The sequence below is a fragment of the Canariomyces notabilis genome (genome assembly GCF_033297395.1).
Source record: "Canariomyces notabilis strain CBS 508.74 unplaced genomic scaffold N656scaffold_30, whole genome shotgun sequence".
In the NCBI taxonomy this organism is placed as follows: Eukaryota; Fungi; Ascomycota; class Sordariomycetes; order Sordariales; family Chaetomiaceae; genus Canariomyces; species Canariomyces notabilis.
In genome coordinates, this window is record NW_027041852.1 from 333,051 (window position 1) to 357,420 (window position 24,370).

The window sequence follows — 24,370 nt, forward strand, 5'->3', positions numbered from 1 at the left end:
TTGTTGGGTTAATCGGGCTTGCATCGTTCTTCGCAGCCGCGGAGGTGATTTGCATTGTTACCCTGCAGCCAACTCGATCGATCACATTGACGTTGGTTAGGTGATATGCAAGCTCGATATTGCGCCTCCCATGGTTGTTTTTACACCATGTAGGGAACCTCCCAAGTCAAAGTCTCTCGATGCAAGTTGTTGCTAGCTGGAATCCATCAGCTCTTTACTCTTGCCAGGCCACGAGCCCAACCCCGATGAAGTCATCTCATTCAGCGACACATGAGGCTCGAGCGCGGCGGCTAAGGGGGGAGCCTGCGCTACTGCGATTCTTTCACATCTTTAGTGCTGGTCGCTTGCAGATAAGGCGGGGCCCCCTGCAGATATTGTTTTTATCAGATCGTCGTATGAGATCAGGTGCCGCTGGCCAACGAGAAGATACGATTCGCATCACTTGATCTGAAACCGCGTCGAAACAGAAACAACTTATCCAGCCTTACCAACTTACCCCTCTTCGATGCTCTACATTCTCCATAATGCCCACGCGCAGGGAAGAGTAATGGCTAGATCATTCATAACGTTACCCAATTTGGCACTGCTATGCGACAATGAGAGATACATAGAATCATAGATCATGGTGAAGATCAGTCGCAACCTGGCCTGGGCCACTTCGTACGTCGCTATTACTTGTACAGGACATACTTCGTACAGACAATACGTCCTGAATGAGCCTATCCAATAACTACTGCTTTGCCCAAGGTATTCCGTGCGTAGAGGAAAGGACGAGCCCGCTGTGGCTCTCTTTCGGGGAGACTTCCGGACCTACATACACGTGTAGAGTGCTTCATGCAGCAAGGTTTCTGCAGTGCAGCGTCTGGACACGGACCAGGTGTTCGTAGCTTCTGTGACCTCTTGTACCCTACCTACCTTACTACGGAGTATGTAACCAATAGTTACAGATAGAGGAGGCGATTATCATGGGCCGATTCCAGTGTTGATTCGTCAAACCGATACAGACAAGCAATTGCCAAAAGGGGACGTTCTGCAGTCACGTCCTCTCCTCAAAAGGATACTTGTCCCCCTATGTGTACTCTTGATACGATCCTCTAGCCACACGTTTACCGGATCTTGGACTTACATGCTGGGTGAGTTCAAATAGACGTCATGGTATAATAAACACTTCATCTGAGAGAACGAACTATCAAAAACGTATTGATGCCATGTATGTAGTTGGGATCGACCTCTAATTGATGTTCTGATGACACGCAGAAGCCACCCGCCTACAGCCCACTGTAAACTGCAATACAGATAATTACATCAGCGACGTAACTTACGTTTTTTTTTCGTTTTCGGAGCGAGCAACCGGCAGCCGGGGAGCGTGCCGGACGTGGGAACACTCAACAAATGAGCTGCAAGACAGCGGCGCAAGAGGCCCTGAGACTGACCTCCCAACAAGCGCTACATACAAGAATTAGGAAGTCGGACTTTTGGTGAACTTTTAAAATGGGAGCTAATATCGAGACCAGACTCGGAATTGACCGGATTGACAATGGTGGATACCTTGCATATTCAACAAGGGGATATGGATATACCTCCGTACATCCACGGTCTTGTGTCCAAAGTCCAAACGCTCCAAGGACAACGTTGATCGAAAAATACGCCCATTGGATGAAGCTTGTCTAATCGGGCATACCAATAAACTTGCATGTATCTACCAGATCGATCGCAGGTTGTATCCAGTGAAGTTTCATCAACTGGGATCCGTGATAATAAACCGGGGCCAGCTCCGCCGGCCGCAATCGTACGACACCGACATCATCAACCGCACCCGGGCCGACTATAGATCGCCGACGGACAGGATTCCCCTAGTTTTGGGCCGGCGTTCGACTTACACTACGTGCATACAATCAAGTAAGCGACAGCGTACCGTGCCATCGAAGAATCGGTGATAGTGATGGGTGCAAGCGAGCTTCGTCTGCTTTGAGAAGCCCCAGATTCCCAATCCGGTTCAAGTTGCCTCGTGGGGGCCCGGAACCACCAACCCAAGCAGATTTTTTTGGAGCGGTGTAGATAGTTAATCGAGGGATCATATGTAGTACAACCTTTCACAGTTAACTATCGCGGCACGCCGCGCGGTAAGGCTTGGCCCTGCGCATCTCCAGGGGTTCGTCACAGCATCACTCACAACTGGAGTGGATGACAAACCAACCTGAGCGGCCCGATGTCGTCGTGGATCAGAAATACCAAAGAGGCCGCAGTTCATCACCTCAACATCTGGTGTATGGTACTGCACTCCAGTACGATGAACTGGAGATCACCCGAAGTCGCTAGGTCTAGCATCTCGGGTTTCACAAATGTCTGAATGGGGAACCGGAGTTGATACGCGCATGCATGTGATCATGCTTGGGTCTCCGGAGTCCGAACCCACGGCGTCAGTCCGTAAGCCCTGGATTTTTGGGCCGGCACCCTCCGATCCAAGCATATCTTGACCTGGTCTGGGTTTTGAGAGACGGCGTCAACAAATCGTAAACTCTGAACGAGCAGGTTGGCTGCAGGGCTCTCTCCGATGCTCTTGCGCTTTTTGCCGAAGGTCTCTTATCTGAGGCCGAGTATCCCCACAACTGCGCGAAGTGTCAAATTCTTCCTGACACAAGGGTCGGTAGCAACACCGGGAAACCGGTGTAATATAAATTGGGAGGCGCAAAGGATGCAGCAGCCCTTCCTGATAATGTGTCTGTTATTCTAATTCAAGTGTCCCTTAGGTATAAAAGCATTCACTTTTATTTAGACAAGAAGGAGCACTTGCCTCTTAGGGATTCAGCCCACAATCCGGGAGGCGGGTAACCAACCCGGCGCCCTTTCCCTCCCCCAACCTGTCACAATCACACCTCGAAAAGACCACTGCTACGAAGGCACTCATGTAGCCCATCAAGCAATTCTCCTGAATATTCATCCCATAGAATTGACCGGCCAACTTTGGCTACGATGGCATTGCTGTTTCCTACCCGGTTAGGCCGATTGCATGAACCTTTACATACAGGTGGGTTCCCAAGCAAGTTTTGAATCGGTTGCGAGAAGCGCATGTCACCACATTACAGATCTCAAGGCTTTGTTCCAAATCCGAGTTTTCGGAGGCTTGGCTCTCGACCCGGTCGACCAGGTTGTCGGGGAGCTCTTGCGTTTTCGTTTGGATTGGCACTGCAGGATCCAACACATTCACACCGCATCAGCATAGGATTATCACCCATTTTGACCCCTCAAGCGGCCGGATCCAGCAGCACCTACACTACACCCGGAGAATCAAACGCAGATCTGACCAGTTTGGTTGATCGAAACAAGTCCTTCGCAATACGCAGCGTTGCAGTGAGAGATGGTGCCTCGCGGCCGCCACTCGCTCATCCCCGGACAACATCTCTTTCCGCTTCTACACTAGACAAAACGCCATGCAGCTGTTCGCGCAATCTTCATGAGCATCTCCACGACACAACTACATAGTCAATGCGAGACCATGCAATCGAACAGAGCAACGTACCTGCCAGGGGTTGGATGAGCAGTCCGGTACGCTAGTCCGTTCATCCATCAGAGTAGAAACGATACTGTACCATACAGTACACTCCAATTTTCAAGAAGAGAGTTCAAGGAGACTAAAATCAAGATAGATCGGCCCGGCTTGGTCTGTATGCCGAATCGGGGGCCGGCCTTGAGTGGCTGACCCCGAAGACCATCGGATACCCGGCTCCGGCACTGAGTCCTGGCACCGTCTTGGGGATGCTTGCAGCCTTCAACGAGCGACGGATGCCAGGGCGAAGTCACCAAGAGACTCGGTTAGTTATAGCAATTGGCATGACAATGGCTTCGCCACGAACGACCTATGAGAACCCTCTTGGATCAACTTACAATGCTGGAAACCTTCCATTGGATTTGTATGCTATGTTTACTGCCCGGCCACGGAATTTCATTGCCCCTATTCCACTTCCATGCTGTTCTGTTCTGTCTTAGTGTTCAACTTCGATCGCTGATTAGATGCTAGCATGGATTCCCAGTAGCGCCATCGCTGCCTGAACACGAGTTCCTAAGGGAAACTCAACCGAGCAGTTACAAGACTTTGGCGTTGGTGGGATCATGAGATTGGCCACTCCAACACGCCGAGATCCCCTAGGCATCCCAGCTGAGATCAGGCTGAGCATCTTGCCCCCAGCCATACTGTGTAATTAACGAGCTGTAGGTAGCCGACGATCTATTGATCCTCTGGTTCATGCGCGAGCGGCGGACACTCCGGAGAGACGCTGTGCGGTCGCGGTCGGCTTACATTCAAGTGCTGGGATACTCTCCCCTGAAAGACCGATGACGATGGCACGTTCACTTCGAATCCCCGTCAGGCACTTTCAGATCGAAAGGACAGCCAAGCTCAGGGAGAAGTTAGGTCAGCCTGAGCAAGCAACGCCACACTTTGCTTGCGAAATATACACCGTGGTCATCAGCAAGCCCAATCCTTGCAACCCCAAGGCAAGGCAAAAGAAAGTCGCTAGCGGGATATCCAGATCGCCGGAAGCGAGTCAGCGGAGAGATCACGTCTGTTCGCCGTCTCCGAGCAGCCGTTCACCATGTACAGGAGTGTACCTGTCGCGCGGTATATAGAGCAGTAGTATGAGCCTCCCCGGCGAAGCGTTCGCTTTTGCCGTGTTTCGTATCACAGTTATGAGCCCGGTTGGCGCAGTGGTTCCGTTTGCGCATAAGGTACGTAGCTGTGTTACGAAGCTGAGGTCTCAAGTTCGAACCGCAGTCCGACCAGTCAATGTTTCAATTGGCATTGAATGGATCGCAGGCCAAGGTTGGCAAAATGGATCCCCATGGACCCTTGCGAGGGAATCCAAGAGATGGGTATCCACCCCACTTAGACTGGGAAAACAGTGACTCGCGCGTTGGCAGCTCTTCCGGTGTACCACCTGCAGATCTGGGGGGTGCGTTGAACAGGCATGCTGTGTTGACTTACTACCACCTAGCCAGATTGGGAATTGTTGGCGGTGCGCCACCGGTACGCCAACAGGCACGATGAGAAGCCCATCGCCTTTCTGGAAACATCTCCGGCTCTATTAACCAATTCTGGGTAGTGTTGCCCAGTGGGATGTTCCACCTACACGATAGTGTAGTTTGATAGTGAGTCGTTTGCGAAACCGAGGGCAATTCGCCCTTCTTCGTGTAGGGCTATCCCAACAGACGATGGCTTCAGAAATTTGGTGGTACGGAGTACCGGTAGTTAGTCATTCACTGATTGGGAGTTTAACGGGGGTGAGATATTGAGCCGACCTTAGCGCGAATCCTCTCTCAGACCGGTCGCCAAGTTTGGCGACGGCCCCGCATGTTCCCCACGTGCCCGGATCGATTCCGGCGCCAGAAGCCCGGGTTCAGCTTTGCTTTTGACGGAGCTGACAGGGGTCTGTCCAACAAACGTTCTTCGGCCCGTACTGATCCGCTTATCCTCAGCTTCACAGCTCCCACAACGCGATCATGCTGGTCGTCGTCAAGGATGTGTAAGCGATAAGGGATTCAATCAAACTCCTCGAAATTCGGATATTCGACAAGCAGCGCCACCTCCTCAATGGTGTGACAAAGTCCCAGTGCTTGTCGATCGTTGGGAACTTTTTCCCTTCTGCTTCCGGGTTGTCTTCGCCGAAGCTGGAGTTTTCATTCGACAATCAGAATCCCTGGTGCTAACATGGTGCCCTATAGCCCCGCGGCCGCTTTTGCTGCTGACCGCGACGGCCGTGTTCACTGGCCGCGGGGTGCCGTGAAGAAAGGAGGAGTCACGATGCATCATGTGGCGTGGGGAGAACGTGTTTAACGCGTGGTCACCGGCAGGCAACTTGAGATAAGGGATTTTTCTCAGGATTGCTTAAGCTACCCAGTTACAGTACCCGTGGTCACCCGGCGAAACGGTTCACTTCGTCTGTGCTTCATCCTTCATCCCACAGTCACCAACAGCTTTAAACACTGGCCTTATGGCGTGAAGGATGCGGCTCACTAAGGATGACCAAGCACGCCGCGTTTCTAACCAAATGAACCAACGACACAAGTCTCTCAATATGGTAAGCAGTCCGTATCATTGCTGGCTGATACACTACCTACACTAGTTAGAGCCCCAGCAGCTCGTTTACCTCGCTTTTGTCTCTCTGTCTCGGAGTGAACTAGGGCACTAAAAGAGGGGCTAATTATTCCATTGCTCCGTGGTCCTCTGGAGCTCCGTTGCGGACGGAGCCTTGCAGGACCCCGACATGTCCGCCGCTGATGATCCGATTCCGAGATGCCTGGCCGGTGAAACATGCACTACACCACGATAGGAGGTACGCTCCGCTAGTGAATGTGGGCTATCAAGTCTGGCTGCTGTTAGACGGTCCTACATTACTGTGTATGCTTATGCTTACCTAGCCCGCCTAGGTACGTAGGTAGTATGTACTGTACTGTACAGTACAGTACACATGCATACAAGCATCATGTATGTACATCTTGAATGTTGTCTTTCTCGACCTCTTCTCATCATGCTTACATATGCTTTCAGCGCCGGCCCGTCAAGTCACTCTCTGCTTGCTGCTAAGTGCGGAGACGGGTACTTTTGACGTTATACTCAAGACCCAAACTCATGCTGCAGGCGGGTGAGAAGTTATCACCAACTTTCTACTTGGAGGTGTCGTCAAAGGAAGCGGGGTCAGTCCGACATTTGAACAGGGGTCCGGGGTAAATTAAGAAGGGGGCTGGGGGTTTCAAGCAGCGTTCTCATCGACGATCGAGCACGCAACCAATGATGTGCCTCTGGGTTTCAGCCTGAATGAGAAGCGTCCTTTCTCGGCGCTGTCAAACCACTGTAGCTCTCTGCATGTGTGCGACCCTCTCATGTGGGCGGTATATGTGTGACATGCGGGCAATGCCATAGAGAGCATGGCTAGTTACACATGTAACTCTATCGCTCCCCAAGAGCATCAGGTCCTTCGGCAGATGGAGATGGAGAGGGTAAAGATCTGCAAGACAAGAACTTGAAGCGATGCGGCTACGGTACTGTATGAGTACGATATTGGACGTTATCCATTTGGCCGCAGACGCATCCAGCCGTCTGTCGGCAGTGAGGATTGGAACGGGTCGTAACGTTAACCATCAACGGCGTTACACTCTTGGAATGCTGGGCTGTGTCATTGAGATCATCCCTGTGGAGCAAGAAGGTAAGATAAGTGTATCCTATCTTAACACTAATACAACAAGTCGGACTCAAAGTCCTCAAGTCCGTCAAGTCCCCTTGTGTTCTCTTACACAGTGCCCTGCCATGTGCTGTTTTCCTCGCAAGTCAGCATCAAGCTCCACATGGTTGAGTCTCGGAATCATCCAGGTACCGGGCCAAGTGGCTCGGCTGCCCGGCACCCCTCGGCATTGCTAAGGTAGGCTGGCCGGACACCGAGTGGCACGGGGTACTAGTAGTGTAGTCCATACCTGATAAGCCCAACCCCGCTGCCAAACGATACCGGTCTGTGGCACCCGAGACGGTGTAAGGGGCACATCCGAAAAGTTGACACTACTGACCCCCGGCCGGACTGGGGGAGTGACACCAAAGCAGCCATAGTTAGTACTAACCATCCCGAGATCGTACACTGTGTACTGTCAGACATACTCCGTACACTACGCTACTTTAGTATGCACCTACACTGCAGGGTCTAAACGTGATGGCTTCTAATTATCGCAGAAGCGAGCTTACACAACTTGACGCCAGGCCGCGCCAAAAACGTGCTGCGTTTGTCCTTGTTAGGGTCCGAATGTACGACGTAGGGTAGCACTTACAGAATGTGATGGCCACATGGTGCAATGATTACTGACTTACAATATTGTTACCCCTCTCTCGCTTCTACATACACGATAGGTAGGTAGGTAGGTAGATTGTAAGTCTAGCCCTGAACCTTATCTCCACTGCTGATGGTTACTCCCGTGATATCACTAAGGTAAGGTGCTGTAGCAGATAGTAGTACTGCCGGCAATGGTATGTAGCCCTATAAGTGACCAAGCAGCCAGGGCGGCGAAGGGATAGGTATGCCCCATGCAGGGAATGCTGTCTTCGTGCATGCGTGAAAGGTGTTTGTTTCTCGCTTGGTCTTTCCTTCATAGCTTGCTTGTTCTGACTTTCAGCCTGCTGACTACCTAGGTATGTACTTTACCTAGGTACCTAGGGGTTGGTGATGTGCTTGGTGACGATGTTGATGTACTGTGTAACCCCGGGTCAACCTTCACGATCTGACGGCGCGGGGGTTTGGATATCACACGAACTGACATGGAGCAGACAGTCAGCCGTCGGGGATAATGATGCGTAATTCATCCAACACCAAGGCCGCCCTGAACAAGGTCAAACGGAATCCGGATATCGCCTACGGCATGCTTTCCTACTGGTTAGATAGGCGGAGTCAACAGCAAGGTATGGACTGGCCTGTCGCTAACCCGACTGGAGATGGGAAAGTCTTTGGGGACATAGAATGGGCGGTGTAATTAGTCCCGAGTCATTTCGGAGCTGGCTCCGTTCACACTAAAAACTCTACAATCCACACACGTGTGATGGCTGGCTTTGAGGCGTCCATAGTGTAGATGTAAATACGCCACCGGCGTCCAGCCCGGTGGGGATGTCTCAACTCGCTTGCGGTGAAGGACCGAATTTCCCTTGTGGCGTTTCTAGAAAGCCATCAAAACGCCATCACGAGCTGCTTTCCTGATGCGGAACGGACGACACCTCATCCCAGTTTCGAGACTGGAGTCTGGGGTTGGATGGCTGGGACGACATCCCGCATGTTTACATTCACGGGGGCTGTGGCTATGAAGTGAATAACAGGTATGAACCATGAGACTGGGAAAGCCAGAGTTGGCGGATTTTGCCGACCTCCGTGACGGTGACTGACCGATGGCGGGACCGATTGTATCATGTCGTTAATGGGGGGGCCATCACGGAAGGAGCGTTAGTCTTGGTGGTTCGAGCTGTGTACTTGAGTCGTTGGCAGGAAGTTCACGTTGTGGTTGCCATCAAATGAGGCAACTTGAATCATAATCATGGAATGCTAGCAGTGTGTACTACTAGTAGATATGGTACTGACGAGGCAATTGAGCATCTAAATGCGAGAAGGCACTGTGTGTGGTAATTTTTGTTGATAATATTCCTGTCTGTCCCTACTGGATGGTCAACTCCGTAGGTGGACTCTACGGTTGCGCTGGTTCTAGTAGAAGTGCAGAGTGATCAGGACTTTAGATGTAGCTTAGCTTTGCAGCATTGATGTTGGCCGTTAAAACTGAGTCCACTTGGGGTCAAAAAGAGGGTGATAGCTCAGATCATAAATGGTAGCGACCTGGCATGTGAAAGGTCTGTATAATAGCTGTGGTAACAGTTCTTGAGTGCCAGTAGCAGTTGAACATCCATAAACAATACTTGATACTTGGAACTTGAACAAGGACGGCAGTCAACCCAGCGAGAAAGCCTAGGTACCTATGTTCAGTACGAGGTAGGGTCGTGGACGTACATCGAGAACGAGAAATTTTGTCAGGCCAAGCAACTGAGGCTTGATGCTTTTATTGCTAGCCTGAGCACGCAGGAATGACCAGGTATAGTACAAGATATTTGTTCCGCTTCCTTTGGCATGATATTATATCCGGGGCTGCCTGCAGCTACTAAGTAGTAGTATCCTCGATTCTAGTCGAGATACTCAACCTAGACGCAGAATCAACATGTGACCGCTGAAGGAGAATAGAAACTGGATGCTTACCTCTGGACATCATGAGAGTTATACAAGACTCGGGGCTTTCTTTTCCATTAACCATCAAACGTGGGTGGATCATACCAAAGCTATGCTCCAGTATGATCACTGTAAAGGCTAGTGGTATGATTATAGTTGTCCGGTGACACACAGAGCAATATGCACCTACCTAAGGTAGTCTGAGCCGCTGCCACGAGCCTACACTACCGAAGTTCATGTTGTTTGTTGAGAAAGAATTTACTTGGTTGGGGCTCTATAGCCCAGGTAGTATTGTAATGATACCAATATCAACAGTGATAGCGACTTGAAGGTAAACGAGTACATACATCTTCGTGACCTAGTCGTATGCCTATAAGATGGAGGCCTCAACTCCCACAGGTTGTTTGCATTTCAGCCAAATCCCTACTGGGGGAAGCCCACAGTAGGTTTTTACTCCTACAAGAGGGCATAGAACCCTTACACACGCTGTCATGTCCTAGTTGCAACTTGATTCGGTTGTTGATATGATTCAGGGGTATCCGGTCCGTTGCTCACTGGCCTGTTTTGACCTAGCCGCAAGCAGTGACTACTAGGTACTCTTCGTTTTATTTTTGAATACATTAAGTGTTACAGCTCATTGTCGACAAGATGATTACCTACCTTAGACTGGTTCCTGTCTGTAGCAAGTTGAGGTCAGCATCATGAAGCTAGCAGTCAGCGTTCAGAATCAACGCAAAGGTGGGAAGAATCCGTGAGGATGGCAACAGAAACTCCTGCATTCACTGCCTCTGCAACGTAGGGACTTGGAAGGTTAGGCACTCAGTCTACTGCATACCGTCTAAATTCTTGTACAGTTGCAATACTGAGATGAGATAAGGTGTTCGACGAAAGACTGCCCTTTAAACCGAATCATCGTGGTTGGACCCAGTGGTGAGTATTGAAGACTATTACAATGTTGTCGCACCTTGGCTTCCCACCTGATACCTAATCCAATTTAGCTGCGTGCTCCTCTTACTCTAGTAGCATCCATGGATTCTCAGCATTGTCCTGAACAACGGTTACACCAGCCATTGCAGTCAAGATCGGTCTCTGTACCTACTCATGTTGAGAAGATGCTTGGAGTACTGCCATCACTTCAAGTTGGATTCGATCATCCATGTCCTGGGCGAGACGCGGTTTATATAGGAGTACTATAACAAACGTGCCTCTAGCCTTGGGAACCGGTTTATAATTCGCTTGATAAGCCTAATCGGAGACCTCGCATTCAACATAGGGAGAATGCGCTGAATATCCACTCGGCCACAGGACCGAAATCCTGTGGTGTGTCTAACTTGCTGTACCTTCCGCAAAACGATGACTATATACCCTAATGTCCCGAGCCCCATCGCCGTCGAAATCAATGGTATTACTAACAACATATAACCTACTGATTTCACACCGAGTTACAAGTCGCTTTCCCACACAAAACACCGTCCCTTATGAGAACTATCTCAAGCAGGTAGTCGGGATGTTGACTTGAGTTTCTGCTGAACGGGTTGCAGCCAGGGATGGAGAAGGCAGTGTAGTATGTGATACACACCTTTGACAGCTGACAACTGGAGACTCTAAAGAACGAGCCATAGTCTCAGTATCTTATGAGTTCCACGAGCAACCGAGTCTTGCACAGAATGATGTGTGAGAAAAGGGTGACCTTGGCTCAGGGGCAAGAGAAGGGTTAGGGTTACATGATGCGGTTCGTTTGCGCTCTAAAACCATGCTCAGGCATCTGGGCAGTCATCGCTGCCCCGCCAAACAACACCACCAAAAACAACAACTGGCAGCAATACAGAGTTCTACAAGACGGAATCAAAATGCTCAGCCGTCGCATGGTAACTGCTATAATAACTACACTTCCCTGATATTCGATCAACTTGTGCGCTGACGGATGGCTTGTCCAGTTGACCAAGGAGGAAGAGGATGCCGTGGGAGACGAAGTCGAGGTCCGCCGCGAGGACCAGGACAAGATCAACAAGTTCAGCCGTCTGCACCAGCACGAGCTCACAATACAGGAGGAGCTGAAGGCGAAGAATGTGAGCAGCTGCCAACAGATGCAAGTGCAAATTGGGGGACTACGAGAGGGTTCTAACTTCCCCCGCCTATCCAGAAAGAGAAGGAAGAGCTCGATGACATAACAACCGAGCTGGAGCTCGCCGACGAGGAGGATGTCGTCCCGTGAGTGCGCCTTCACATGTGCGACTGTCCAGAGAGCACACGCTCATTTACCGTCAGCTACAAAATCGGAGACGCCTTTTTCCATCTGCAGCTCCCGCAGGCCCAGGAACTGCTCGGCGCCTCGACCGCCAAGGTAGAAGAGGAGATCGAGGAACTCGAAAACAAGCTAGGCAGCATACGCGAGGAGATGACACAGCTGAAAGTCGAGCTATATGCGAGGTTTGGGCGGACTATTAATCTGGAGACATGATGGTAGAAATGGGCTCGTCTTTTCCCATTGGATCCATTTGGCTGGCATGTGAAGAGCTTGCTTCTCCCAGGCTGCATCCCACATCTTTTTCTCGGATAAGGGCATTGCAAAGTGGACGCTGATGATACCCATCTTCTGTAAGCTCTTTTTCTTGACATGGGAGTGACGGAAGATGGGCGGTGCTAATGCATTTCCCAGCCCAAGCCGCATGCTAGCCGAGGAACTTGGTTGCAAACCCCTGGCCCCTCGCCGCCTAACCGACAGCATGCTAACGGGGCGATGTGATTGACGTTGACATCATCCTGTCGCCAGTACACAACAACGGCCGCACCAAGCGACTCCAGACGCTTGACTTGGCTGTGCTGAACAAGGTACTGAGACCGAACCTTGCATGTACATAATCCTGTTGCCCCCTCGCGCCGGCGCCGCTCACTACACCCCGTATAGGTAGCCTTAGCATGAGTATGAACCGCATCAAACAAAGACCCAGCCGTGCTCTAGCCAGGAAGGTACAGTGCGATGTGATCGCATCCTTGAGCTTAACCCTGCATATCCCCCCGGATGGTTTGCGGTCCGTCATCCGAGTGCGGGTCTTGGAGTCGAAAGTTTGACGGCTCATGGAACGGAGGTCAAAGGCTGTCACACGAGACAGACGCGGCGTGCCTAAGCGTTGAACGGGGAGGATAGAATCAGAAGCGGTGCTTCTGTGTAAAGGGGCCAACCACTTCCGAAAGCCATTTTCCTGAATGGAATCATCTCATCTCGCTGGAAATGACTCCTGTTCCATCAACATGACATCTTTCGGAAACTCACGGCTGCTTGTCGCAACAGGTCCAAAGTATATGCACTCCGAGACGGGGGGGAAATCTCAATCCCAAGGATAGCAGCGTCCCATGTATGAGATGCAGGTATCTGGTTCCCAGAATTGACACGTGTGAATCAGGCTGCTTCCCTCGTTTTGAGCCTCACCAGGCTGCTGATGGCAGACAATCTTGCCTCTTCACATGTCTCCTCGCAACCAGACAGGCGCTGTCCCTACATGAGCAGGCGCATGGTGGATATAACATCAAAGCTCACCAACCAGGATCCGAGGCCCCCGGGGCTAGGCCAAACGATGCGTCTGGCTCTCCCAATATCAAGCCCCTGGCCGACGCCAGCTGATCGGGGCTCATGACGATGGACGAGTCTCGGACCCATGACTACGGGGATCCTAATCAGCCGTGTTACAAGTCCCCTGAGAGCAGCAGCAGCTACAGCATCCGAACCGAGGACTCGATGCGGCAGACCGAGGGCGACTTGGAGCCGGCAGAGCTCGCGGGGCACGAGAAAGACACCCTCAGGGCCGCCAGGAGAGAGGCGCTCCAACCAACGCGACGGGCCTTTTCGTTTGATGGCGGCCAGGTGCGCGATGAATACTTCTTCTCCGAGCCCAGACCGTACCACGAGCCCGAGGAGTCCATCCGCCGAGCATGCTCCTTCGAGTATGGCCTGTCCCGACCAGCGAGCGTCCTGCGCTTGACGGCCGGCGGGGAGCCCGAGGAATCCTACCGGCGAGCGTGTTCGTTCGAGACGGGCCGCACAGGACTCACGGGATTTACGGGCCTCTCCCGGCCGGCAAGCGTCATGCGCTTGATTGCCAAGGACTCCAGAGCCGACTCCCCCCTGCCGCAGCTGGTCAGCAAGCCCTCCGAATGCTGGCAGGAATACGGCTTCCCTCGTAAGCTTGCACTCCTATCAACCTTCAACCCCACCACACCCAGTTAACACCACAAAAAAACAAAAAGGCTGCCCGGTCTGTTTCAGCGTGCTAGTCACCGAATTCGACCAGCACGACGCCTTTGTCCGGTATCGGGAGCTGGTCGCCCGGAAGCCGGCCCCGTCGTACCACACCTTGATCAACTCGCCCAGCCCCATCCCGGGAGGAGGCGGGGGAGAGGAGCTGCTGGTCGCCTGGGAAGATGATCACGACCCGGAGAACCCGTACAACTGGTCCGGGCGCAAAAAGGCCGGCATTCTCCTGACCATCATGATGCTCATCATCAACTCAACCATGGGCAGCGCGCTGCCGAGTAATGCGTTGCCGTTTATTGCGAGGGAGTGGAATGTCACGTCCCAGACGCAACGGGTGCTGCCGATTTCAATTTATTTGATTGGATACGTCATGGGTGAGTAGACCTCTGTCCCTCAATTAGGGGCTGGCTCGTTCAGATGAGAAAAGGGTGGAAGTTTAGCTAATGCTGAAAAAACCAGGGCCTATCCTCTGGGGACCCCTGAGCGAGCAGTTCGGGCGAAAAGTGCTCACGCTCTGCACCTTTTTCATGTTCACCCTGTGTACGCTGGCCTGCGCACTGGCGCCGACCTGGGCGGGGTTTCTCGTCTTCCGGCTCTTGACGGGCGTCTTTGCCAGCTCGCCCATTGCCGTCGTGCCGGGCATCATTGCCGACACGTTTAGCGACCCGCGAGTCAGGGGGAGGAACATGGGGTTATTTTTCATGGCAAGCCCCCCTCTTCCCTCCTTATTCGCTTCTCCTGTCGATGCCATTTTGAGCTGGAGGCTAACACGTTGTGCAACAACAGTTTACCGTCTCCGGCCCTCTCCTCGCGCCCATTATATCCGGGTACACCTCGCCCACCATCGGCTGGCGGTGGGCCTTCTGGATCGGCCTGATCTACGCCGGCGCAACCCTAATCCCACTCGTCTTCCTCCCCGAAACCTACGGCCCCGTCCTCCTCAAACGCCGGGCCCAAGCAATCCGCCGGCGTGACCCCCGAGTACGGGCCGTAGCACCCCACGAACTGGACAAAAAATCCCTCTCCGAACTCGCCACTGTCGTCCTGACTCGCCCGCTGCGTATGCTCGCTTGCGAACCCATCGTCAACACGTCCTGCGCCTACCTAGCCCTCTGCTACGCCATCTTTTACATGTCATTCGAAGCCTTCCCGGTCATTTTCGAGGGGGTGTATGGCTTTGCGCCGGGGCCTTGCGGGTTAACCTATCTAGCTGTGGGCGTCGGCTGCCTGCTGGCGCTGCCCATCTTTTTCGCGTACGACACCATCCTGCGCGACGCGCAGCGCCGCCGCGCGCCCTGGACCCGTCGTGAAGAGTCCCGGCGCTTGCCGCTCGCTTGTATCGGCGGTCCGCTGTTTGCGCTGTCGCTGTTCTGGCTGGGCTGGACGGCGAGAAAGGACACGCACTGGGCGGTCCCGATGCTCGCGGGGATTCCGTTTGGGATTGGGTTCATGTGCATCTTTCAGGCGCTGCTGTACGTCCCCTATTCCCCACCCCTCCTTTTGTCTCACCAACCCACCTCTAAGCATTTCTATCATCAGAAACTACCTAACAGACGCCTACTCAATCTACGCCGCCTCAGCCAACGCGGCCGCGTCCTGCAGCCGCTCGCTGCTGGCCTGTCTGCTGCCCTTCGCGGCGCTGCCCATGTTTGACAAGCTGGGCATCAGTGGCGCGCTGTCGCTGCTGGGGGGGATCAGCACGCTCATGTGTGTGATTCCCTTCCTGTTTCTGTGGCGCGGCGAGCGTATCCGCCGCGCAAGCAAGTTCTGCCGGCTCATTCGTGAGCGCACGAAAGAGATGCAGCGGCGGGTTGACGAGCAGAGAAGGAGGAGCGCCGCTGCGTCGGCTGCTGCGTCTACTGCGGCTCTTGGTGGTACTGCTGGTGGTGGCGGTGGCGGTGGTGGGTATGCTAGTGGAAGTAGTGCGGGTGTGGGGAGGGTGATGAGGGTTGCTGCTACGAACCATGCTTCTGCTGCTGCTGCTGGGGGAGTACGGGAGAGCAGGGCTAGTACCCTCAAGGTTGGGCTTGTGGGGGTTTCGGATGGGAAGGAGGGTTAACTAGGATTGAACTGGGCGGTTGTATGAGATTGGATGGAGGGAATATCTCTCCAGAACGCCTTGGAGGAGAGGTTGATGCTGTTTTCTAGACCATGTCGTTCCTTCTTTCCTTCCTTTGTTTCGTTCTTCCGGTGCGTCCGGGGAACTATCATACCTAAGCACACACCTGTGGCTTGTAGCCTCCCGTTCCTTGGTGAAGTTCAACCCCAAGTGATATGAATATCCCAATCCAAAACACACCGCTAGTTGATGCCATTCCCCGTTCCTCCTCCAGCTGATGCATGTAATTAATCAAATGCCCAACAAACCAGTCACGATCCCCCGTTCGAGTATTGATTGGTTCATTTACGGGGGCTTGTTGTCACAGCAACCGTCAGGGTTAGGGTCCGACCGCGGTGCGGGGCTGAGGATCGCTACCAGCGTTGCCCAACGTCATCGGCCGCTGGTGCCCGTTTCCATTTGCATGTCGCGCCCTCTCATGAACCCCGCCCAGTGCAACCATGTCGTCACAGCAGCGGTCGGCGTCGGTCGCCGGCGGGCGGGAAAAGACGTACTTTGAGCAGCAGCGGGAAGAGCTCATAGGGGAAATTGCCATGGTAAGTGAGTGACATTGAGGGACCGAGTCTGGATGCCTGCAAGAATAGGGAAAAAATGCAGTTGCATTAGTGCTGACAGTCGCCTTCAACCCCCTGAAACAGAGCTTTGAGCATGTCCTGGCCAACATCAACAAACTGAACCGCTCGCTCGAGGCCGTTATTGCTGTATGTATACCCCTCTTCAGGGCCCTATTCTGGTGTATATGTCAGGGTCTAACAGAACGCTAGGTGGGCAACGAATTCTCCTCGGTTGAAGCGCTGTGGTCGCAGTTTGAGAATGTCATGGCCAAGGATCCCGAAGAGGACAAGGCCAAATCCGAGGAGCAAACTGAGGGCCAGGATGCGGCAGACCAGTCCAAGCAAGAATGAACAATGATGGACAAGAAGACGAACTTGGTTCCGGATGGCAGAGTGCGATACTGTAAACGGACTCCCGGTGGGCGGAATAGAAGACTGGGAGGGCACATTGATACCTCTACTCCATGATACCCAACAATACACAGAGGCTCCAATGAGCCCGTCACGTATTCTACAAGGCACAGAACAGTGTTTTAAATCGTGTTTCCTCGTTATGTTCCCTACCCCTATTCCTAACACTCACACAAGAAGAGAATATCATTTGTTACAAGACCATAATCTTCCCGCAAAACAGCATTAGGCCCTCCAGAAGCAACAGGTAAACCCGCAGCGCGCTTCAAGAGACCACTATCCTCAACCGTCCCGTAACACTTGCCCTTTCGTGACAACAAGGGCTTGCTCCGTCCCATCCCATCCCTCCGTGCATCCCTTGGGGTATCACATCCCTTCTAAAACCCTATAGCAGTGTTCCGCGAAGAGAAGGTGTACTCCAACAAACATTGAGTTCCCATCCGTCCAAACATAGCCAACCTTGATCGGCCTAGACCCATGGGTCGTGTCCCTCCTAGGAAGGGACCAAGAAGAAACAAGAAAATAAAAGGAAAGAAGCTGCAGAAGTCGCCCGCTCAGAGTGGCCTGCTCGCCTTGCCACGACAGGAATAAGACAGAAAGTATGTAGAGAAGAGAGAAAAAATATAAGAGAAAGAGAACCAGACAACAACAACAGGCAACGCAGGTCGTGTCAAATCATGCAGTTAGTAGCGTCATTACCCCATCCCTCATCACCACCACCATCAACTCCATCTCTTCCCCCCTATCCCAACCAACCCCCTTCTGGCCTCAGACAAGGTTGCACTTTCTCTTCTTCTTCTTAACAACAATCGGAATCGGCGTCCCGTCACTGCCAAACGTCACACCCCCACCGTGACCATTGACAGCAAGAACACTCCCTCTCCTGCCAACACCACCACCACCTCCCGCGGAGGATGCTGCGGCCAAGGCCTCCATCTCGAGCGTTTTCCGGTCGTTGGCGACAACGGTCAAAATGGCGCGCTCAAAAATCTCCTCAACGCCCTTCATCTCTTTCGAGCTGCACTCCATGTACTGCGCGCCCATCTTGTTGGCCACGGCCAGCCCTTGCTCCGTCGTCACGGGCGTGAGCCCCTGCGCTTTCAGCATGTCGATGCATGTTTTCTTGTAGCGCAGGTCTGATTTTAGGCCGACGAGGATGAGTGGGGTGTAGGGGCAGAAGTGCAGGACTTCGGGGTACCACTGTTTAGGCAGATTGTTAGTTTTGGGTTGTACATAGCGGTGGTGGGATGGTGAGATGGGGGGACAGTGACTAACCTTGTCCATGACATTCTCGAGCGAGTTGGGGCAGTCAATGGCAAAACACACAAAGATCAGGTCGGTTTCCGGGTACGACAGCGGCCGCAAGCGGTCGTACTCCTCCTGTCCGGCGGTGTCCCAGAGAGCGAGCTCCACCGTCTTACCGGTGGGAGGGTGTGTGGGGTACGTGATGTAATTCTCAAAGACGGTTGGGACGTATTTCTGGGGAGGGGTCGTACGGGTTAGCTTTGCGAAACACTCCTAAGAGTCCAGGATGGAATGGGCGGGCGATGCTTTCAATCTTGCCTCTCCACGCCGATATTTGATCCCAAGGTTGATTGATCAGGCAGACGTACCTCTGGAAAGTAGCCTTGGCTGTAGCTGATCAAGAGACAGGTCTTGCCGCAGCCGCCGTCGCCGACAACGACAATCTTCTTGGAGTAGGCCGGGCCCTCGGTCATGGCAGTCGCTGACGATTCCCGGCCCGTCGAGCTGCTCATCATTGTGCTCACTGTCCCGTCGCTCGACCTCGTCCCGCGCGTGTCTCGCCTGGACGAAACCGGCCGTCGCGACGATGATGTGCTATCATGCCTCTCGTGCAGACCGTAGGTTGAATTGCGATACTGGTACGACGCCATGGTGTGTGTGTGTGTGTGTGTGTGTGTGTGTGTGTGTGTGTGTGTGTTTGTGTGCGTGCGTGGGTTGTGTGTGTGTGTGTGATAATCAGTGTGACTGATTGTTGGATGGCAAGCCACTTGATGGCTGAGGCGCCGTTGGGCAAAAAAGCAAAAACACAACCGGGCGTTGACACAACACTGGACTGAACGACGTTTCTTCTCCCCGCCCCGCTCCGTCAGATGATGATGTGTCGAGTACGAATATGTTCTTGTCTCGAGTCAATTCGGTGCGTGGTGATGGAAGAATGGATGCAAGTTGTGATGCAAGGGACTCGAGGCTTTTTTGGGACCTTTCGAGCGATGCGCTGGCTGGCTTTGGTCGAGGCATCCTGTGGATGTTGAGGAGCGGGCGGCTGCACCTGCAGCATGTAAACAGTCGGCTGGGCAACGGTTCCTGCGGGCGATGGGCCGATGACACAACCGCGGGGCTAAAATTGGCAGGAGCCCCACCAGAACATGTACGCAGCGGTCTCGGCCACTGCTTCCAGGGCACTGTAACTATCATATTCAGAAATACAGCTGTATAATACAGGGCAGTTTTCAGAGTGCTTGGGCACGACGATGGCTTCAGTTCGATCTTTACTTTTTGTTTAGAATCTCTGGCCCTTTGGGAAGATGTTGAATTTCCTCTTTCTCAATCTTGGATGTCTTCATTAAGCTCAGTACAGCCGCTGGTCAACGCCAGCCCTATGTAAGTTTCACAAACAGGTCTTGTATCCTTTGAATCTCCACAGTGGAGGTTTCAGCTGCCTTGGTTCTAAGGCGCTTGTTCGTTTCCGGCATTTTCATTTCCAGTTTTTCTCTCTCTCTCTGGTTGTTTTGTTTGGCCATTTTTACTCGGATTTTTTAGTCGCTTGAATGGTTTCCGGTTTCTGGCAACGATTCAACTGGACATCTCCAAGTTTGAAACCGAAAAGTCGTCAACGCTGCCATCGGTATCCCTGCGGCAGTTAACGACGGGACCTGTTTGCACAGCGGGACAACCGAAACTGCAAAGTTTTCCCGTGGGGATCTCACTCACCAACCTCTCCTTTCACCACAACACAGGAGAACCAAGATGGCTCTTGCCGAGGACACTCCCAGCAAGTACGTCACCCTCGTCTCTGGCGACGGGCTGGAGTTTGTCGTCCTCCGCGAGGCCACGCTTGTCAGTCCAACCATCAAGGGCATGCTGCGAGGCCCCTTCACCGAGGCGAAGACAGGCCGATGCACCTTTCCTGAGATAAGGTATGATGACCTAATCCTCTCCCCGTCACTCTGCTCTACCATCGCATATCCCACCCAAACCACGATGATGAGACAGACACATGAATCGCTGCGTTCTTTGCGACAGACCGCTTCCGCCGTTCCCCCCTCCCTCTTCTCCCAAGAAAGAAGGACAGGAACCGGAAAGCCTGGGCTGCATGAGCGTCATCTACACTTGATCTGAGCCAGCAGAAATTCTGCAAGCCCGACCTCACCAAGGGAGTTCATAAACTGGAGATAACTAACCCGGTGTTTCTTACCATATGCATTGCAGTGGTGAGGTTCTCGAAAAGATTGTCGAGTACTTCCACTACTGGTACCGCAACCGCGACAAGGAGGACGTACCTGACATGGAGATACCCGTCGAGATGTGCCTCGAGCTGCTGCAGGCGGCCGACTACTTCAACCTGATGCCCAGCCGGCAGGAAGGGCGGGAGGCGGCTTAGGGGAGCAGCCCGTCACTCTCTTTCGATCATCATCGCATACCCGCTTCTTTTGATTGTCGTTATTTCGGAGTGGGAAACGGCGTTAGGGTGCATAAAATCTAGATGGTTGGGACGGCGTTACTGGGAGACCGAATTGTCGGTTGAAGGTTCATGAACGGCACTGGGTGCGCATTTTCTACGAGGCGTTACGAAGGAACGGCTCAAAGGATGCATCGGATCTGGAATTCTGCGACGAACGGAGTTGCTTCTAGGGCGATACCATAGGAAACGGTCTGTTGTTTCTACGCCTCATCTGAAGCACCAGCTTGGTCAGTATGATGGACATGAGACGCTTCGTCGGACGACCTTTGGAGACCAAAGCCAGCGTCTTCGGCGTATGTGTACTTGTTCTCTCCCTACCTAACCCCTGAACCGTGATGTCTCACCTACAGGTACATGACAATGCCAGTCCCTTGGAAACCCATCTTAGCATATGCGTCCAGCCCTATTTCCCCAATGGGTACGACGTCTAAAACAGATGGAAGATAAACCCTTAGTCCTCCGCGATCTGCCTGGCTCATTCACAATCCATTGGGTTCTCGCTTTATTGGAGAGGAAACATGTCAACAGCAAGCAACCAAGCATCATCTAGCCGACCATAAAGTCATAAACTCCGTGAATAGACGATGATGCCTATATTACTCCAAAGGGCTCAGATCCGGCCCGTATCGCTTCATTGGCTACCTTGTCGAGTTTGTAGTGACCAAGTTTCGCTTTCTTTCTCGGGATACGAGAAGCTGAGCAATTCCCAGTAGTCCACCCCGTGCAGGAGCAGAGCCGATGATTGACAGTTACCCACTCATATATTCCCAGCCATCATTTCCTCCAGTTGCTCCGGTTGTCAACCGCTTTGGCCTCCCTTTCCACCTCCTTGACCAGATCCGAGGACCTTGTATACCATTTCATTAGTATGCCTCGGGTTCATCACTTCCATCCGCCAATCAGCCTCATCCATTCTGTCCGCAAGGTCGGAAAGCTGGATGGAAGCCATGATTAGGTCGAAAACGTCATGTCGGTCTTGCTTCCAGTCTCTCCACTCCTGTGAATCCTTGTTCTTCGGCTCTTTCGCCGGAGCCTCGGCGCCAACATGGATGTCGTAAAGTGGGCCGAGCGAAGCTCTCAGGCACATGTCCCAATGCTCAAAATCCCCTCCCGTCTCGAGTCGGGGTAGGGCGACGTAAGCCCTCGTCCTCCTGGTCTTTCCTACACACCAGCAGACAAAATCGTACACATGTCTGCTGTATTCCTCGCTTGTCAGGCTGGTGAGGAGGTCTGCCACGCAGTTGTTGTTGCCAACATTCTCGTTGTCCGCCATCTTGTTATCGTCTTGTTGTTGTACTATATAGAAACCCTAAACCTCTGCAGGCAAGGAATTCCTGTTGTCGTATTGCAACACTTCTCAATGCCGGATTCTGGACCTTGGCTAGGTTGTAGGATGGATTATGGCCGGCTTGAAGGATGGGAAGCGAAGCTGGAGGAGTTAGGATGGGCAACTTCCCGAATACTTATGACTGAAGAGATGATAGGAAGGAACTCACCGCGCAAGACGACTTGGACAGAGGACAAACGATTCACTGTCCGCCTAATCGTTTGAGCGATCACAGCCTGCTCAGGCAGTCAATGAAGATCTCTAGAGGATGTACAGGCAAGCGGCCGGCAGTTTCTGAGAATCAATGTGCCTTTGGTTGTTGTTGTTGGAAGAAAAGATGGCACCCCGCGTAAAAGGATATTAATACCTGGGCGTGGGGCAGAATCCTAAGGCGTGCCAGTGAAGGCCATTTGTCGATGTGATCAGGCGACCAACCCTTCACCACTCCCATACTCTAACAACCCTCTCTCCCATCAACCAGTAACCCACACCTGCACACAACCAGTCCCCATCAACACCATCCCATCTACTGCCCCTTCCCCTCCTTAAGTTTCCTCTCCCTCCTCAACCTCTCAACCACCAAATCAAACCTCTTGAACGCCATCGCCCCCTCGACAAACACACTCCCCATCCACACCCACCAGACGCGCGACCCCCTCCTAACCCCAAAGTTACTCAACCGACTACGCTCCAGCCACCAGGCCTCAGCAACATGAATACCCAACACCGGTAAAAAAATCGCCCGAACGAGCCACACAAACCCAGCCCGGCCGTAAGGAAAGGGACTCTTGTCAAGAACCTGCCCCAACACCGTGCCGGGGTTGAACCACCCTGCAAACACCAACCCCGCAAACGCAAAGTACTGCAGCACCAGCCCAAAGATGAGCGCGTCGTAGGGAAAGCGAGGGGGCATGTACTCGTTTACCACCACCACCACCACACCAGAACCGGATGATGATGATGATGATGATGATTCAACGGCAGCCCGGGCGCGCTGCGTCATTTCAACGAGACGGGTGCGCCGCTCCGCCCAGCTTGATAGTGGTGGGTTGAAGGGGATGGAATAGGAGTTGTGCTGCTGCCCAATAGTGCCGGGGAGGCGGACGGTGAAGGAGGCGAGGTTGATGTCGGTCATGATAGGGTCGTTGTCCTCCCCAGAGGAGGGAGGGTGGCCGGTGAGGAAGGACTGGCGATATGCTGCCGGGAGGGGTGGTACGCAAGGGTAGTGAAGCAGGATGAAGCGCATGTCCTCGCGGTGGTCCTTGTTCATGTGGGCCATTGTGCGGGCTTTTTGGTCTGGGGGGATGGGGTCCGGGTTGGCCATTCTGGCTGAACTAATTTGCTCTTGAAAGGGTTTTCGATTCTTCGCTCTCTTCTTTCCTTGTTGGAGTGATGCAGCGGATGCTCCAGGCTGTGAGTTGCGAGCTGTGAATTTCAGTGGAGAGGACGGGTGGACGTTTGGAATTGAATGCCAAGATTTGGGGTGGCTTGCAGGGCGACAGGGGTATCTAGCGAATTGATTGGGCAGGTGGGGCCTGGGTCGGGGACATTTTGGAGGTGCGGCCCGGTCCGCATGCCCCAGTGATCAGCGGTTCCACATCAATATCAACACTGAATGTCGTGAAAGATGCTCATTGTCACGATCTCAATAATCATAATATCATCAAAGTCATTACAAGCAAGGTTGTTGGCATATTGGATCTATAGAATGTTGCGAGTTACTGGTAGCCAATGGTGATTACTCCTTGGAGAGACTCAACTTGAGTGGAGGACTCAGACTGAGCGAGTGACCCTGACCTCGAACTCGAACATGACCACCACCACGAACCGCAAACCATTCACCTCTCGGCATACACCCTCACCTCCTTCCCCCTTGCACCTTCCCCAACCGCACCTGCCTCGCCCTCGCAGTATATATATATTACCTCCCGGCACGCCAATGTTCAACAATGAACCAGATGCCGTGGTTTACCACGGGGTCTGGCGAGTCCCAACCCTCATATTAAGGTCTTGAACTCAGACACCCCTCCTCGGGCTATGGGTTCGATTCCCATTTGTGGGGCATCCCCTCCGCGGAGCACATAGATACACCCTCTGCCTCCCGCAATGGGAGAACGGTGATCTCGCGTTCGTGCCGTCTAGGGAGAGCAAAGCTCAGCCACCCGACATGATTCCAGTTTCCAGTCTGGCTTGCGAGGGCGTTGGACCAACTGAGAACTCGTCCTGCGTCACGCCGTACAAAGCGAGGCCCACGAAGGAGGTTTAAA

The 24,370-nt window shown here is 52.9% G+C and overlaps 7 protein-coding genes across 7 annotated transcripts; 4 read left to right on the forward strand and 3 right to left on the reverse strand.

Moving 5' to 3' along the window:
• Positions 1–11,584: 11,584 nt before the first annotated feature.
• Positions 11,585–12,195, forward strand: N656DRAFT_801650 (Prefoldin, subunit 4; the record flags this gene model as incomplete). Its single annotated transcript, XM_064818149.1, has 4 exons — positions 11,585–11,602; positions 11,672–11,803; positions 11,878–11,945; positions 12,003–12,195. The coding sequence occupies 4 exons, from the start codon at positions 11,585–11,587 to the stop codon at positions 12,193–12,195; spliced, it is 411 nt and encodes a 136-aa protein (XP_064666296.1).
• Positions 12,196–13,371: 1,176 nt separating this feature from the next.
• N656DRAFT_792399 (MFS general substrate transporter) lies at positions 13,372–16,259 on the forward strand (the record flags this gene model as incomplete). Its single annotated transcript, XM_064817077.1, has 7 exons — positions 13,372–13,676; positions 13,837–13,987; positions 14,171–14,360; positions 14,446–14,657; positions 14,773–15,458; positions 15,526–15,860; positions 16,225–16,259. 7 exons carry the CDS (start codon positions 13,372–13,374, stop codon positions 16,257–16,259), a joined length of 1,914 nt encoding a protein of 637 aa, XP_064666297.1.
• Positions 16,260–16,380: 121 nt separating this feature from the next.
• Positions 16,381–17,268, forward strand: N656DRAFT_783981 (uncharacterized protein). The gene is made up of 3 exons (XM_064816063.1): positions 16,381–16,641; positions 16,744–16,806; positions 16,870–17,268. The coding sequence occupies exons 1-3, from the start codon at positions 16,546–16,548 to the stop codon at positions 17,008–17,010; spliced, it is 300 nt and encodes a 99-aa protein (XP_064666298.1). The 5' UTR covers positions 16,381–16,545; the 3' UTR covers positions 17,011–17,268.
• A 570-nt stretch (positions 17,269–17,838) lies between these two features.
• Positions 17,839–18,788, reverse strand: N656DRAFT_717527 (ras-domain-containing protein; the record flags this gene model as incomplete). Its single annotated transcript, XM_064812209.1, has 3 exons — positions 17,839–18,270; positions 18,346–18,549; positions 18,684–18,788. The coding sequence occupies 3 exons, from the start codon at positions 18,786–18,788 to the stop codon at positions 17,839–17,841; spliced, it is 741 nt and encodes a 246-aa protein (XP_064666299.1).
• Positions 18,789–20,061: 1,273 nt separating this feature from the next.
• Positions 20,062–20,695, forward strand: N656DRAFT_771660 (POZ domain-containing protein; the record flags this gene model as incomplete). Its single annotated transcript, XM_064813876.1, has 2 exons — positions 20,062–20,231; positions 20,524–20,695. 2 exons carry the CDS (start codon positions 20,062–20,064, stop codon positions 20,693–20,695), a joined length of 342 nt encoding a protein of 113 aa, XP_064666300.1.
• Positions 20,696–21,448: 753 nt separating this feature from the next.
• Positions 21,449–22,372, reverse strand: N656DRAFT_419705 (uncharacterized protein). The gene is made up of 2 exons (XM_064809592.1): positions 22,273–22,372; positions 21,449–22,205 (listed from the first exon to the last, which is right to left on the reverse strand). Exon 2 carries the CDS (start codon positions 22,047–22,049, stop codon positions 21,576–21,578), a length of 474 nt encoding a protein of 157 aa, XP_064666301.1. The 5' UTR covers positions 22,050–22,205; positions 22,273–22,372; the 3' UTR covers positions 21,449–21,575.
• A 299-nt stretch (positions 22,373–22,671) lies between these two features.
• Positions 22,672–23,436, reverse strand: N656DRAFT_687407 (uncharacterized protein; the record flags this gene model as incomplete). The annotated part of the gene is made up of 1 exon (XM_064810629.1): positions 22,672–23,436. A coding segment is annotated over one exon (765 nt), but the record flags the coding sequence as incomplete, so codon positions are not given.
• Between the last annotated feature and the right edge of the window lie 934 nt (positions 23,437–24,370).

What these genes read in the sequence shown, in the direction of transcription:
- N656DRAFT_783981 (XM_064816063.1), top strand. Translation starts at nt 16,546, where the DNA reads ATGTCGTCACAGCAGCGGTCGGCGTCGGTCGCCGGCGGGCGGGAAAAG. An exon ending in TCATAGGGGAAATTGCCATG is followed by an intron (nt 16,642 to 16,743) that starts GTAAGTGAGTGA and finishes CCCCTGAAACAG; the next exon opens with AGCTTTGAGCATGTCCTGGC. An exon ending in CGCTCGAGGCCGTTATTGCT is followed by an intron (nt 16,807 to 16,869) that starts GTATGTATACCC and finishes ACAGAACGCTAG; the next exon opens with GTGGGCAACGAATTCTCCTC.
- N656DRAFT_419705 (XM_064809592.1), bottom strand. Translation starts at nt 22,049, where the DNA reads ATGGCGGACAACGAGAATGTTGGCAACAACAACTGCGTGGCAGACCTC.